Genomic DNA, 13,407 nt, shown 5'->3' on the forward strand with positions numbered 1-13,407 from the left:
AAAGGATCTTGGTTTTCAAAACATGATTTTGTGCATAAATTTCTCTAAACTAAGGCACCCATGTGTAATTTATCAGTTGCACAGAAACAAAAAACTTAGTTCAACAACATCACACACAGAAAAATGATTTCATACTTGGCTCAAAAATCCATGCATCTCTGGGGCTTCCCTGGTGGCGCAGTGGTTGAGAGTCCACCTGCCGATGCAGGGGACACGGGTTCGTGCCCCGGTCCGGGAAGATCCCACATGCCACGGAGCGGCTGGGCCCGTGAGCCATGGCTGCTGAGCCTGCGTGTCCGGAGCCTGTGCTCCGCAACGGGAGAGGCCACAACAGTGAGAGGCCCGCGTACCGCAAAAAAAAAAAAAAAAAAAAAAAAAAAAAATCGATGCATCTCTCAGGATGAAGATCTAAAATAAAAAATATAAAGTACTTGTATGTAAAACTGCTGGTTTTTCCGAGGACTGCTTGGTCCTTGACATGCTAAAATGTCCAGGCCAACCCCAGAAGTCTTGAAAGATGTCTGATCCGTTTAGCAGGAAGCAGGTTATTCCCTGGGGGCACTTCTCAGTCTCAGCAGAGCACAAATGTAGAACAGAGGAGGGCCAGAGGCAGAGGTCATCTTAGAAGGGTAACATCAACTGGGCTATTTTCAGCAGTTCTGTTTATGCTTCAGGGGAAAGGTTGGCTCTGGAGCCTGTTGGTCCATGGTTGAGGTCAGCTGTAGGGGACACTGTGGGCTGAGTAAACCCACCTTCAGTCTTCAGTCTTGACAGTGCTTACAGCAAGTAATCCATGTCCCCCCCAAACACATTTTCACTTCATAGACCTTGACTGAGCATCTGCCATATACACAGCATGTGCTCATTACTGGGAAATAAAGATCAGGGTACAGTTGCTGGTCTTGAGTTTCTAACTGTGAGTTGTCTGCACAGTCATGAAAGAGTGAGAATTTGGAGAAAGGAGAGGATGGAGGAGCGCAGGGTCCCAGAGGGTGTCCCAGTGCACAAAGGGAATATGGTACTGGAGCCCAGGCAGAGCTCTGAGAATTTCCCACAATGCAGCTTGACAACCAAGGTTTTCATGGGGTTGGGCATTTATGGAGCCATCCCTGCTTTTGCTGAGATAAAAATTGGCCAACTTCTAGCTTTCCCAGAGCAACATGCAATCTGGAATTATAAAAGGCAGAAGAAGAGAGGAACTGGTGATGGGCAGACCCCAGCCCACCATGTAGTGGCTGTTGGAGGAGAGTCCAGGACCACATCTACATCTACAACACAGCCAACCCTGGAGGCAGGCACAGAGTAGCATCACTAGGGCCTTCTCTCTTTGGCTTCCTCCCATTGCCCCAGGAGAGGCTGCAGACAGCTGGACTCATGTAGAGCCACACATTAAGTGCCCCATCTTCCCCTGCAGCCTGTGGGTGCCTGTGTTCACAAGCGAGTGGTCTTTACCAGCCCAGGATGGGTTGCAGAACTGGCCAGGGGCTGGGGGTCCAGCAGTGAAGAAGAGGTGGCCCTGCTCTCAAGGAGCTATGGTCAGGAGTGGGGATGGAGGGCGGGATAGACAACCACAAAAATAAGATATAGTTTAAGTGTTAAAAAAAAAATGAAAGCTTTTTGGCAAAGTTCAGAGAACAGAGTAGCCAACTCCTCAAGGAGAGAAGGCCAAGGGTGTGCCACTAAGAAGAAGCATCAGATTCAGAGCCCCAAAGATGGTCCTGAGGGCAGACTTAGTGACTAATTGTAAGGCCCCAAGGATACACCTTTCCCCTGAGAGTGAATGCTCCACTGACGGGGCAAGTCTGCACATTTGCATCATGTGCGTGTCTGTTTGGCTTACCCCAGAAATGGACCCTAATACAAAGATCCGAGAGACAGCAGAAGCAAGAAGAACTACAATCCTGCAGCCTGTGGAACAAAAACCACATTCACAGAAAGATAGACAAGATGAAAAGGCAGAGGGCTATGTACCACATGAAGGAACAAGATAAAACCCCAGAAAAACAACTAAATGAAGTGGAGATGGGCAACCTTCCAGAAAAAGAATTCACAATAATGATAGTGAAGATGATCCAGGACCTCGGAAAAAGAATGGAGGCAAAGATCGACAAGATGCAAGAAATGTATAAGAAAGACCTAGAAGAATTAAAGAACAAACAAACAGATATGAACAATAAAATAACTGAAATGAAAACTACACTAAAAGGAATCAATAGCAGAATAACTGAGGCAGAAGAACTGATAAGTGACCTGGAAGACAGAATGGTGGAATTCACTGCTGCGGAACAGAAGAAAAGAAAAAAGAATGAAAAGAAATGAAGGCAGCCTAAGAGACCTCTGGGACAACATTAAACGCAACAACATTCACATTATAGGGGTGTCAGAAGGAGAAGAGAGAGAGAAACGACCTGAGAAAATACTTGAAGAGATTATAGTTGAAAACTTCGCTAACATGGGAAAGGAAATAGCCACCCAAGTCCGTGAAGCACAGAGAGTCCTGTACAGGATAACCCAAGGAGAAACATGCCGAGACACATAGTAGTCAAACTGACAAAAATTAAAGACAAAGAAAACTCATTGAAAGCGACAAGGGAAAAATGACAAACAACATACAAGGGAACTCCCATAAGGTTAACAGCTGATCTCTCAGCAGAAACTCTACAAGCCAGAAGGGAGTGGCATGATATACTTAAAGTGATGAAAGAGAAGAACCTACAATCAAGATTACTCTACCCGGCAAGGATCTCATTCAGATTTGATGGAGAAATCAAAACTGTTACAGATAAGCAAAAGCTAAGAGAATTCAGCACCACCAAACCAACTCTACAACAAATGCTAAAGAAACTTCTCTAAGTGGGAAACACAAGAGAAGAAAAGGACCTACAAAAACAAATCCACAACAATTAAGAAAATGGTAATAGGAACATACATATCAATAATTACCTTAAATATGAATGGATTAAGTGCTCCAACCAAAAGACACAGGCTTGCTGAATGGATACAAAAACAAGACCCATATATATGCTGTCTACAAGAGACCCACTTCAGACCTAGGGACACATTCAGACTGAAAGTGAGGGGATGGAAAAAGATATTCTATGCAAATGAAAGTCAAAAGAAAGCTGGAGTAGCAATACTCATATCAGATAAAATAGACTTCAAAATAAAGAATGTTACATGAGACAAGGAAGGACACTACATAATGATCAAGGGATCAATCCAAGAAGAAGATATAACAATCATAAATATATATGCACCCAACACAGGAGCACCTTAATACATAAGGCAACTGCTAACAGCTATAAAAGAGGAAATCGACAGTAACACAATAATAGTGGGGGATTTTCACACCTCACTTACAACAATGGACATATCATCCAGACAGAAAATTAATAAGGAAACATAAGCTTTAAGTGAAACAATAGACCAGATAGATTTAATTGATATTTATAGGACATTCCACCCCCAAACAGCAGATTACACTTTCTTCTCAAGTGCACACAGAACATTCTCTAGGATAGATCACATCTTGGGTTACAAATCAAGCCTCAGTAAATTTAAGAAAAACTGATATCAAGCATCTTTTTTTTTTTTGCGGTACGCGGGCCTCTCACTGTTGTGGCCTCTCCCGTTGCGGAGCACAGGCTCCGGATGTGCAGGTTCAGTGGCCATGGCTCAGGGGCCCAGCCGCTCCGCGGCATGTGGGATCTTTCCGGACCGGGGTACGAACCCATGTCCCCTGCATCGACAGGCAGACTCTCAACCACTGTGCCACCAGGGAAGCCCCCTATCAAGCATCTTTTCTGACCACAGCACTGTGAGATTAGAAATCAATTACAGGGGAAAAAAAACGTAAAAAACACAAACACATGGAGGCTAAACAATATGTTATTAAATAAGCAAGAGATCACTGAAGAAATCAAAGATGAAATAAAAAAATACCTAGAGACAAATTACAGTGAAAACATGATGATCCAAAACCTATGGGATGCAGCAAAAGCAGTTCTAAGAGGGAAGTTTATAGCAATACAAGCCTATTCAAGAAACAAGAAAAATCTCAAGTAAACAATCTAACCTTACACCTAAAGGAACTAGAGAAAGAAGAACAAACAAAACCCAAAGTTAGCAGAAGGAAAGAAATCATAAAGATCAGAGCAGAAATAAATGAAATAGAAACAAAGAAAACAATAGCAAAGATCAATAAAACTAAAAGCTGGTTCTTTGAGAAGATAAACAAAATTGATAAACCATTAGCCAGACTCATCAAGAAAAAGAGGGAGAGGACTCAAATCAATGAAATTAGAAATGAAAAAGGAGAAGTATAACAGACACCACAGAAATACAAAACATCCTAAGAGACTACCACAAGCAACTCTATGCCAATAAAATGGACAACCTGGAAGAAATGGACAAATTCTTAGAAAGGTATAACCTTCCAAGACTGAACCAGGAAGAAATAGAAAATATGAACAGACCAATCACAAGAAATGATATTGAAACTGATTAAAAATCTTCCAACGAACGAAAGTCTAGGACCAGATGGCTTCACAGGTGAATTCTATCAAACATTTAGAGAAGAGCTAACACCCATCCTTCTCAAACTCTTCCAAGAAATTGCAGAGGAAGGAAAACTCCCAAACTCATTCTATGAGGCCACCATCACCCTGATACCAAAACCAGACAAATATACTACAAAAAAAGAAAATTACAGACCAATATCACTGATGAATATAGATGCAAAAATCCTCAACAAAATAGTTGCAATCAGAATCCAACAACACATTAAAAGGATCATACACCATGACCAAGTGGGATTTATCCCAGGGATGCAAGGATTCTTCAATATACGCAAGTCAATCAATGTGATACACCATATTAACAGAGAATGAAAACCATATGATCATCTCAATAGATGCAGAAAAAGCTTTTGGCAAAATTCAACACCCATTTATGATAAAAAAAAAAACAACTCTCCAGAAAGTGTGCATAGAGGGAACCACCTCAACATAATAAAGGCCATAAAAAAAAAAAGATCTGAGGGCCTATAGTTTATTTGGAGGTGAACCTGGAACCACAGGGAGGAGAGTAGGGATATGATACAGGGAAGTGAAAATAGGCAACAAATGACTTGTTATGAAGCAGGGTACGACCATGGGTGATGAGCCCTCCTCACTGGGGAACTCCAAGAGTTCCAACGGGCAAGGGAGCTGGGGTACTTATCCCCTAGCTCCCCAGTCATTGGTCAGGGCTGCTCCCAGGAGGTGGTGATTCCATCCTGCCTCAGGGCAGCCAGCACAGGCTCTAGTAACCAGAGAAAGCCTTAGGAAAAGCAAGATTGCTGCCCACTGGCCATTACTAGCTCCAACTGAGAGACAGCCTGAGCATTTCTGGAGAAACCCTGATGGGCCCTTTAGTCGCTTCCTTCTGCACTACCTGACTGTCGATCTTGGGGCATGGCACTGGGGAAGACGCCAACAAAATAGAGCCCTTTTTCCCAGAAGACCTACTATTATCACAGGTAGAGCCCATAACATGTCAAAGGTAATAATACCCTGGTTAGCCTCTCTTTTGAATGTTCACACAGTCAGTGGAAACAGTGTTGTTGTAGTACGGAAGAGGAACTATAGGGTACAGACATAGGGTATAAACATATCTGTCTTCTATACACATGTACAAGGAGTACACAGGTGCTGATCCAGTCAGGTGTTAAATAATAATGGTACAATTCAATTCAATAGATGGAGAATAAAAATAGTCGGGGGCCCTCATTGTAGTAGGCACTGTGATGGATGCTTCACATATGTTGTCTCATAAAAATCCTCTGACAGCCCGGGAGGGTCACACTGTCCTCACTGACAGGTCAGGAAACAGGCTCAGAGATGCTCTCTGACCAAGGTCACCTGCTAGTAATGGCCAGGACTGGGGCTCAGCCCTAGCTCTGCCTGAATTCAAAGTTCTTGTTCTTTGCCCTGCCCTACAGTGGCCTCATTTATAGGCAAGGGGGAAAGAGCTGTTAAGAATTCATCTTTTGCTCTGAGCAGGTATGTGTAACACACTCTATAAGCCTCACCTCATTTCGTCCTCTCAGCAGCCCAGAGAAGTATTAGCTGCGCCCTTTTCACCAACCAGAGACCCAAGCTCGGAGACTCACACAGCGGCTAAGTGGCTGAGCGTGCTCTCTGCCCTGGCCCTCTGACTTCCCAGCCTCTGCTCTTTCCTCAGCACGAGCTGGCTTTGGGACAGTGCAGGCCAAAGAGATGACTGAGACCCAGACCCTGCCGCAGGGCCCTTGTCATCGGGGAGGAGGGCCCAGCCCTGTGCGTGATCAGCCAGAACCCAAGTTGGATCATGGAATGAACCAGACAGTCTGTCACAGCAACTCAGGGAAGGAGGAGGCCACGTATGGGCGGGAAGACCAGAAAGTGCTCTAGGAAGAGGGGCACAGGGGAGGTCTTTGCGGGGCCCCTTGTTCTAAGGCGGTACCAGCCCCTCTCTGATTTCTCTCTCCCTCCTGCCTGCAGATGTGGCCCCAGTTTTGCAGAGCCCTGACGGGAACTGGATGGCCCTGAAGGATGGGGCTCTGCCCCCAACCCGCCTGCTGGCCAAACCTAAGAGTGGCACGTTTCAGGCCCTGGAGGCGGCCTCCAGCGTGGCGTCCGCCTACGATGAGATGGGCTCTGACAGCGAGGAGGACTTTGACTGGAAGGAGGCCTTGAGCACGCTGTGCCCACAGCCCCAGAGCCTGCCCAGGAACCCCCAGCCTCAGCCCACGCAAGCCCAGGGCTCAGACCAAGGCCCCTCCGCCTACTCTGGGCTCTCCCCCAACCCCGAGGCCATGTGCTCTGACTCAGAAACCTCCTCGGCAGGCTCTTCCCGGGAAGCTGGGCACCGGGCCGGGCTGTCCTGGTTGCAGAGGAAGGCCCCCAGGAATCCCTCAGCCGAGAAGATGCGCCTACAGGGAGAGCTAGACGTGAACTTCAACCCCCAGGCAGCCAGCAGGGAGACCTCAGACAGCAGCGAGCCTGAGGAGGCCCCCCACCCCGCAGATCGGAGGGCCAGGAGGTGGAGAAGGGCCCGGGTGGGCTCGGAGGAGCCAAGCAAGGAATTGTCTTTCCCCAGCGGCCATCTCCCGGAGCTGGACACACATCAGGTAATAAAGCTGGGTGCGTGCAAGCACACACACATTTTTCAGTAGGCTGTGCCCTCCTCCAAGCAGGAGTGGTGTGGAGAGTCCCGGGTTCAGAATCCATAGAACCGGATTCTCATCTTGGTTTTGCTGCTCAGTCATAACTCTTGGAGGCTCCATGCCCTCCTCTCTGGAGATGAAAGCTTAGAGTTCAAAGTGGGTTTGCAAAGTGTGGCCCCCAGACCAGCAGCCGCAGCAGCACCTGGGAACTTGTTAGAAATGCAGATCCTCAGGCCCTGCCCCAGAGCTGCTAAATCGGAAATTCTGGGGATGGTGCCCAGGCATCTCTGTTATAACAAGCTCTCTTGGTGATTCTTCTGTGCATTAAAGTCTGATGGCCACTGGTGTGGGGTTAAGGCTATGGGGTTTAGAGTCAGCCTCCTCGAGTTCAAATCCAGCTGTGTGACCTTGGACAAGGCATCTTTTTAGGTCTCAGTTTCCTCATCTTTCAAATGGGGCTAATATTAGAACCTACTTCAAAGAATGGTTGTGATGAGTGAATAAGATAACTTTATAAATTGCTGTCCTAGAACACAGCACAAGGGCACAGTCAGTATTGTTTCAATGTGATAATTCAGGGCACAGTTTACTAACATTCTGTGACTTTTAGTCCCCATCACAAGCCTCCTTGGAATCCTCAGTGCCGCCTCCCTCACGGTTTACCTCATGAACCACTTTAGAGAATCTGATTAAAGCTATAGAATCTCTCCCTAGAAAAATAGACCTGTACATACAAACACACACACACACACACACACGCACACACACACACGCACACACACGCACACACACACGCGCACACGCGCGCGCACACACACACACACACACACACACACTTTGCTTACAATTTCAGGTAGTTCATGGACCCCCAACCAGATTAATTTTATATTCTGTGAATAAACCCTGCTCATGCCCAGCTCTATGCCTGTGATCATGCTGTGTCCTCGCCCTCACCTCTTCCTGGTTGTGATCACCATGAACTGAATATTGAACTTTGTGATGCTGACTCTGGCCTTCCCATAGCAGTATTTTCTAAACTCAAAAAGGATACATGTAGCCTGGAAAGTTTAAATGCCTAAAAGCAATGGATTGCACTATTTGAAACTGTGACCCTTATGGAAGATCTAGTTATATTGCCTCTGCTTTCTGTAGGCACATCATCACAGCTACTTGCATTACTATCAACTTGACTTTTTAGGCTCCTGGAGAAACCACACCCACTTTCTGGATGTCATTGCATCTCCCATAGTACCCAGCTACCGTGCCTTGCATTCTTAGTTTGGGTTCCACCAAAAACAGGTCTGGAATTAAGGATTTGGATGTAGTTTTATGAGAGAGGCGATCCCAGGAAACCCAAGAGTGAAACGGGGAAATGAGAAAAGCCAATGAAGATACAATATAGGCAACTGGGGCTCCATCCCACCAGGGACCCACTGAGAAGTCATGTGGATCACAGCTCAGAATTCTCCTACTAGAAGACGGGGAAGAGTTACCTAGTCTCCCATCTCCCACTGGTAGAGAGAGGTCCCACCCAGGGTGGGCATAAACTCCATACACAGCCAGGTTTGCATGGATGGTGCCTGAGAAATCCCTCAGATGGAGAAGAAGAGAGAGAGCCGGGTCTGAGGTGGGAAACTATCAGTGAGCCACAGATCATCCCCTGTGGCTGCAGGCAACTCATGTAGGTCTGGGGGATACAGCCAGGGACATCACCAGCCTCTGCTACAGTGACCTTCTATGAATTGTCAGCCAGATCCCTGATCCTGGGGCTCCCATTAAGACAGTCGTGAAAAAAAAAAATTAAAACAAAAAGACAGTCGTGCACTCAGAGGTCCTCAGGTCACAGAATTTAGCATCAGTGCTGCCTGACCTGCTAATATGTTGCCTAGAAATTTGGTCCAAGCTCTCATTTTCTCCTCTGTAAAATAAGATCATTACAAATCTGCCATGTGAGATTGTTGTGATCATAAATGAGAAATATAAAATTCGGTTCAACTGTGAATCATTACCATCTAGCTCAAGTGGAGACTGTTTTCCAGGGACTCTGGGTGACTTGCCTGAAGGGATATTCTTGAGAGTTGTCTGCATGATTCACTGGCAGGTATAAAATGCCACCTATCCACCATAACTAGGTGCCTGAAGCTTCCTATTTATTCTGAGGTGGCTTGTAAGTTGTCTTCTGCTGTTAATCCTTGCAAGGCGTCAACAGGAGAAGGCAAGGGCCAGCAGAAAGGATCCAGGACATCTGCTGTGTCTGCCTCCTCGGCAGTGTTCTTTCCCCACCACTAGGTGGCGATGGCGTTGCACTTCTGGGGACTTCAAAACCCTGGCCCTCCTCGTCCTCCCTTCTATTTAGTTTACTAGGGCAGTTCTCAACCCCCCCCACCACCAAAAAAAAGTGTATATATATATATATATATATATATATATATATACACACACTATTTGCATACTTATATAAATAAGTGAATATAAAAATTATTAAAACATACAGATATAGTCTCCTTTGAGCACAACCCTAAATCCCTGCCATCTCTCCCCAAATGACTACATTTGTATTTGTGCATCATATATGTATAGCACATTTAGAAATATAGTTCTGTAAATGTATCTGTGTTTTAGCAAAATCGGCATCCTACTCCCCATATTCTTCCACCTTTTTCTCCTAACAGTATGTGATGGAAAAGTCAGAGCACACAGATCTCTGCACAGTACCTGCAAAAGATTGCATTGCGGTGGTCTTCAGCGGGGAGTGTGGGAGTGGGAGCAAGCCGTTCAGGGTGCAAGCAGTAAGGGTGCATTGCCTGATGAGAATTTTAAAACAATAATAAATCCAATCAAAGTCAGTCTTTTTAATTATCATCTTGCACCAGGCACGGACAATTCTAAGCAATGCTAATGATAGAGAACTTTATCAGTGTTGCTCCAAATATCGCGCCCAACCTCCTCGGTTCTTCACTGTTCCAAGGTGGGGAGGAATCCACAATCAATAGTTCCCATAATGATGGCTATTCAAGTCTTTTTCAATGTTTGATGTTATAAACAATACTGCAGAAAATATTATTGCACAAAGCTCTTTATACAAGTACAGGAGTAGAATTTCAGACTGGAGGCATAGATGGATCTTTAATTATAATGAGCACTTGCCAAATTAAACTCCCAAAACTTCACAGCAGTCTACATAGCCATGCACCGTAGAGCACATTTTCTCATATTGTCAACAATACTCAGTGCTGTCAGTTTGTTAAACTGTTCCCAACTTTATGTGAGGAAAAACATATATTTCTTTTTAGTTAACATAGTTACTACTAAGATTGAGCATTTTTTCCTATATTTACAGCTATTTGCATTTTTCCTTCCGTGAAAGACACATTTATATGTTTCTTCTATTATTTCGTCAGACCAATTGTCTTTTTCTCCTTGATTTTTAGGAATTAGTTTTATTTTCTAATTATACTGTAGATGTTAGTTCTCTGAAGGTTACACACTGAAGATACTCTCCCATTATCTATCACTTTCACCTTAACTTTATTTAAGTATACTTTACATGCAAAAATTTTTGTTGCTAATAGTTTATCAATTATTTTCTTCATTTCCTTTACATTTTGTACCTTGTTTGAGAAGGTTTTAAATCTCCAAGGCTATTAGAATATTTTCCTATTTTTTCCTAATACTTTGTAGTTGTGTATTTTACATTTAGCTCTTTAGTCTAATGTACTTTACTTTGGGGGACAATATGATCTAACCTTATTTTTTTTCAAATTAAATATCTGTCATCAAATCATTATTAAGTAATTCATCCTATATCTATTATGAGCAGTTTTCTGAGTCATGGAAGCCATATTAGAATCATAAACCCATTCCTTAAAAGATGCTGCTCCTTGAGAAGCAAGAAGAACTACAATCCTGCAGCCTGTGGAACAAAAACCACATTCACAGAAAGAGAGACAAGATGAAAAGGCAGAGGGCTATGTACCACATGAAGGAACAAGATAAAACCCCCCCAAAAAACTAAATGAAGTGGAGATAGGCAACCTTCCAGAAAAAGAATTCAGAATGATAGTGAAGATGATCCAGGACCTCGGAAAAATAATGGAGGCAAAGACCAACAAGATGCAAGAAATGTTTAACAAAGACTTAGAAGGATTAAAGAACAAACAAACAGAGATGAACAATACAATAACTGAAATGAAAACTACACTAGAAGGAATCAATAGCAGAATAACTGAGGCAGAAGAACGGATAAGTGACCTGGAAGACAGAATGTGGGAATTCACTGCTGCGGAACAGAAAAAAAGAAAAGAGAATGAAAAGAAATGAAGGCAGCCTAAGAGACCTCTGGGACAACATTAAACGCAACAACATTCACATTATAGGGGTCTCAGAAGGAGAAGAGAGAGAGAAGGGACCAGAGAAAATATCTGAAGAGATTACAGTCGAAAATTTCCCAAACATGGGAAAGGAAATAGCCACCTAAGTCCAGGAAGCACGGAGAGACCCATACAGGATAAACCCAAGGAGAAACATGCCAAGACACATAGCAATCAAATTGACAAAAATTAAAGACAAAGAAAAATTATTAAAAGCAGCAAAAGAAAAATGACAAATAACATACAAAGGAACTCCCCTAAGGTTAACAGCTGATCTCTCAGCAGAAACTCTATAAGCCAGAAGGGAGTGGCATGATATACTTAAAGTGATGAAAGGGAAGAACCTACAACCAAGATTACTCTACCCGGCAAGGATCTCATTCAGATTTGATGGAGAAATCAAAACCGTTACAGGCAAGCAAAAGCTAAGAGAATTCAGCACCACCAAACCAACTCTACAACAAATGCTAAAGGAACTTCTCTAAGTGAGAAACACAAGAGAAGAAAAGGACCTACAAAAACAAACCCAAAACAATTAAGAAAATGGTCATAGGAACATACATATCGATAATTACCTTAAACATGAATTGATTAAATACTCCAACAAAAAGACACAGGCTTGCTGAATGGATACAAAAACAAGACCCATATATATGCTGTCTACAAGAGACCCACTTCAGACCTAGGGACACATTCAGACTGAAAGTGAGGGGATGAAAAAAGATATTCCATGCAAATGGAAATCAAAACAAAGCTGGAGTAGCAATACTCATATCAGATAAAATAGACTTCAAAATAAAGAATGTTACATGAGACAAGCAAGGACACTACATAATGATCAAGGGATCAATCCAAGAAGAAGATATAACAATTATAAATATATATGCACCCAACATAAGAGCACCTCAATACATAAGGCAAATGCTAAGAGCTATAAAAGAAGAAATTGACAGTAACACAATAATAGTGGGGGACTTTAACACCTCACTTACACCAATGGACAGATCATCCAAAATGAAAATTAATAAGGAAACACAAGCTTTAAATGACACAACAGACCAGACAGATTTAATTGATATTTATAGGACGTTCCATCCAAAAACAGCAGATTACACTTTCTTCTCAAGTGCGCACAGAATATTCTCTAGGATAGATCACATCTTGGGTCACAAATCAAGCCTCAATAAATTTAAGAAAATTGAAATCATATCAAGCAACTTTTCTGACCACAACACTATGAGATTAGAAATCAATTAAAGGGAAAGAAACATTAAAAATACAAACACATGGAGGCTAAACAATACGTTACTAAATAACCAAGAGATCACTGAAGAAATCAAACAGGAAATCAAAAAATACCTAGAGACAAATGACAATGAAAACACGATGATCCAAAACCTATGGGATGCAGCAAAAGCAGTTCTAACAGGGAAGTTTATAGCTATACAAGCCTACCTCAAGAAACAAGAAAAATCTCAAATAAACAATCTAACCTTACACCTAAAGGAACTAGAGAAAGAAGAACAAACAAAACCCAAAGTTAGCAGAAGGAAAGAAATCATAAAGATAAGAGCAGAAATAAATGAAATAAAAACAAAGAAAACAATAGCAAAGATCAATAAAACTAAAAGCTGGTTCTTTGAGAAGATAAACAAAATTGATAAACCATTAGGCAGACTCATCAAGTAAAGAGGGAGAGGACTCAAATCAATAAAATTAGACATGAAAAAGAGAAGTTACAACGGACACCACAGAAATACAAAGCATCCTAAGAGACTACCACAAGCAATTCTATGCCAATAAAATGGACAACCTGGAAGAAACAGACAAATTCTTAGAAACGTATAACCT

At 43.0% G+C, this 13,407-nt stretch overlaps 1 protein-coding gene and 1 long non-coding RNA gene across 4 annotated transcripts in view; one reads left to right on the plus strand and one right to left on the minus strand.

Moving 5' to 3' along the window:
- Nucleotides 1-13,407, plus strand: part of MYRIP (myosin VIIA and Rab interacting protein) — a 219,202-nt gene that overhangs the window by 155,228 nt on the left and 50,567 nt on the right. For all 3 annotated transcript variants that reach the window (XM_004277854.3, XM_049693613.1, XM_033401969.2), the window contains one exon: nucleotides 6,522-7,150. In XM_004277854.3, the coding sequence (XP_004277902.1) occupies nucleotides 6,522-7,150 (629 nt within the window). The remainder of the gene's footprint in view (nucleotides 1-6,521; nucleotides 7,151-13,407) is intronic.
- Nucleotides 2,654-13,407, minus strand: part of LOC125960315 (uncharacterized) — a 327,486-nt gene continuing 316,732 nt past the window's right edge. The window contains exons 2-3 of the long non-coding RNA XR_007469884.1: nucleotides 11,901-12,131; nucleotides 2,654-2,712 (exon numbers count right to left, since the gene is read on the minus strand). This is a non-coding gene — a long non-coding RNA (uncharacterized LOC125960315). The remainder of the gene's footprint in view (nucleotides 2,713-11,900; nucleotides 12,132-13,407) is intronic.

Source organism: Orcinus orca, chromosome 10, assembly GCF_937001465.1.
Source record: "Orcinus orca chromosome 10, mOrcOrc1.1, whole genome shotgun sequence".
In the NCBI taxonomy this organism is placed as follows: Eukaryota; Metazoa; Chordata; class Mammalia; order Artiodactyla; family Delphinidae; genus Orcinus; species Orcinus orca.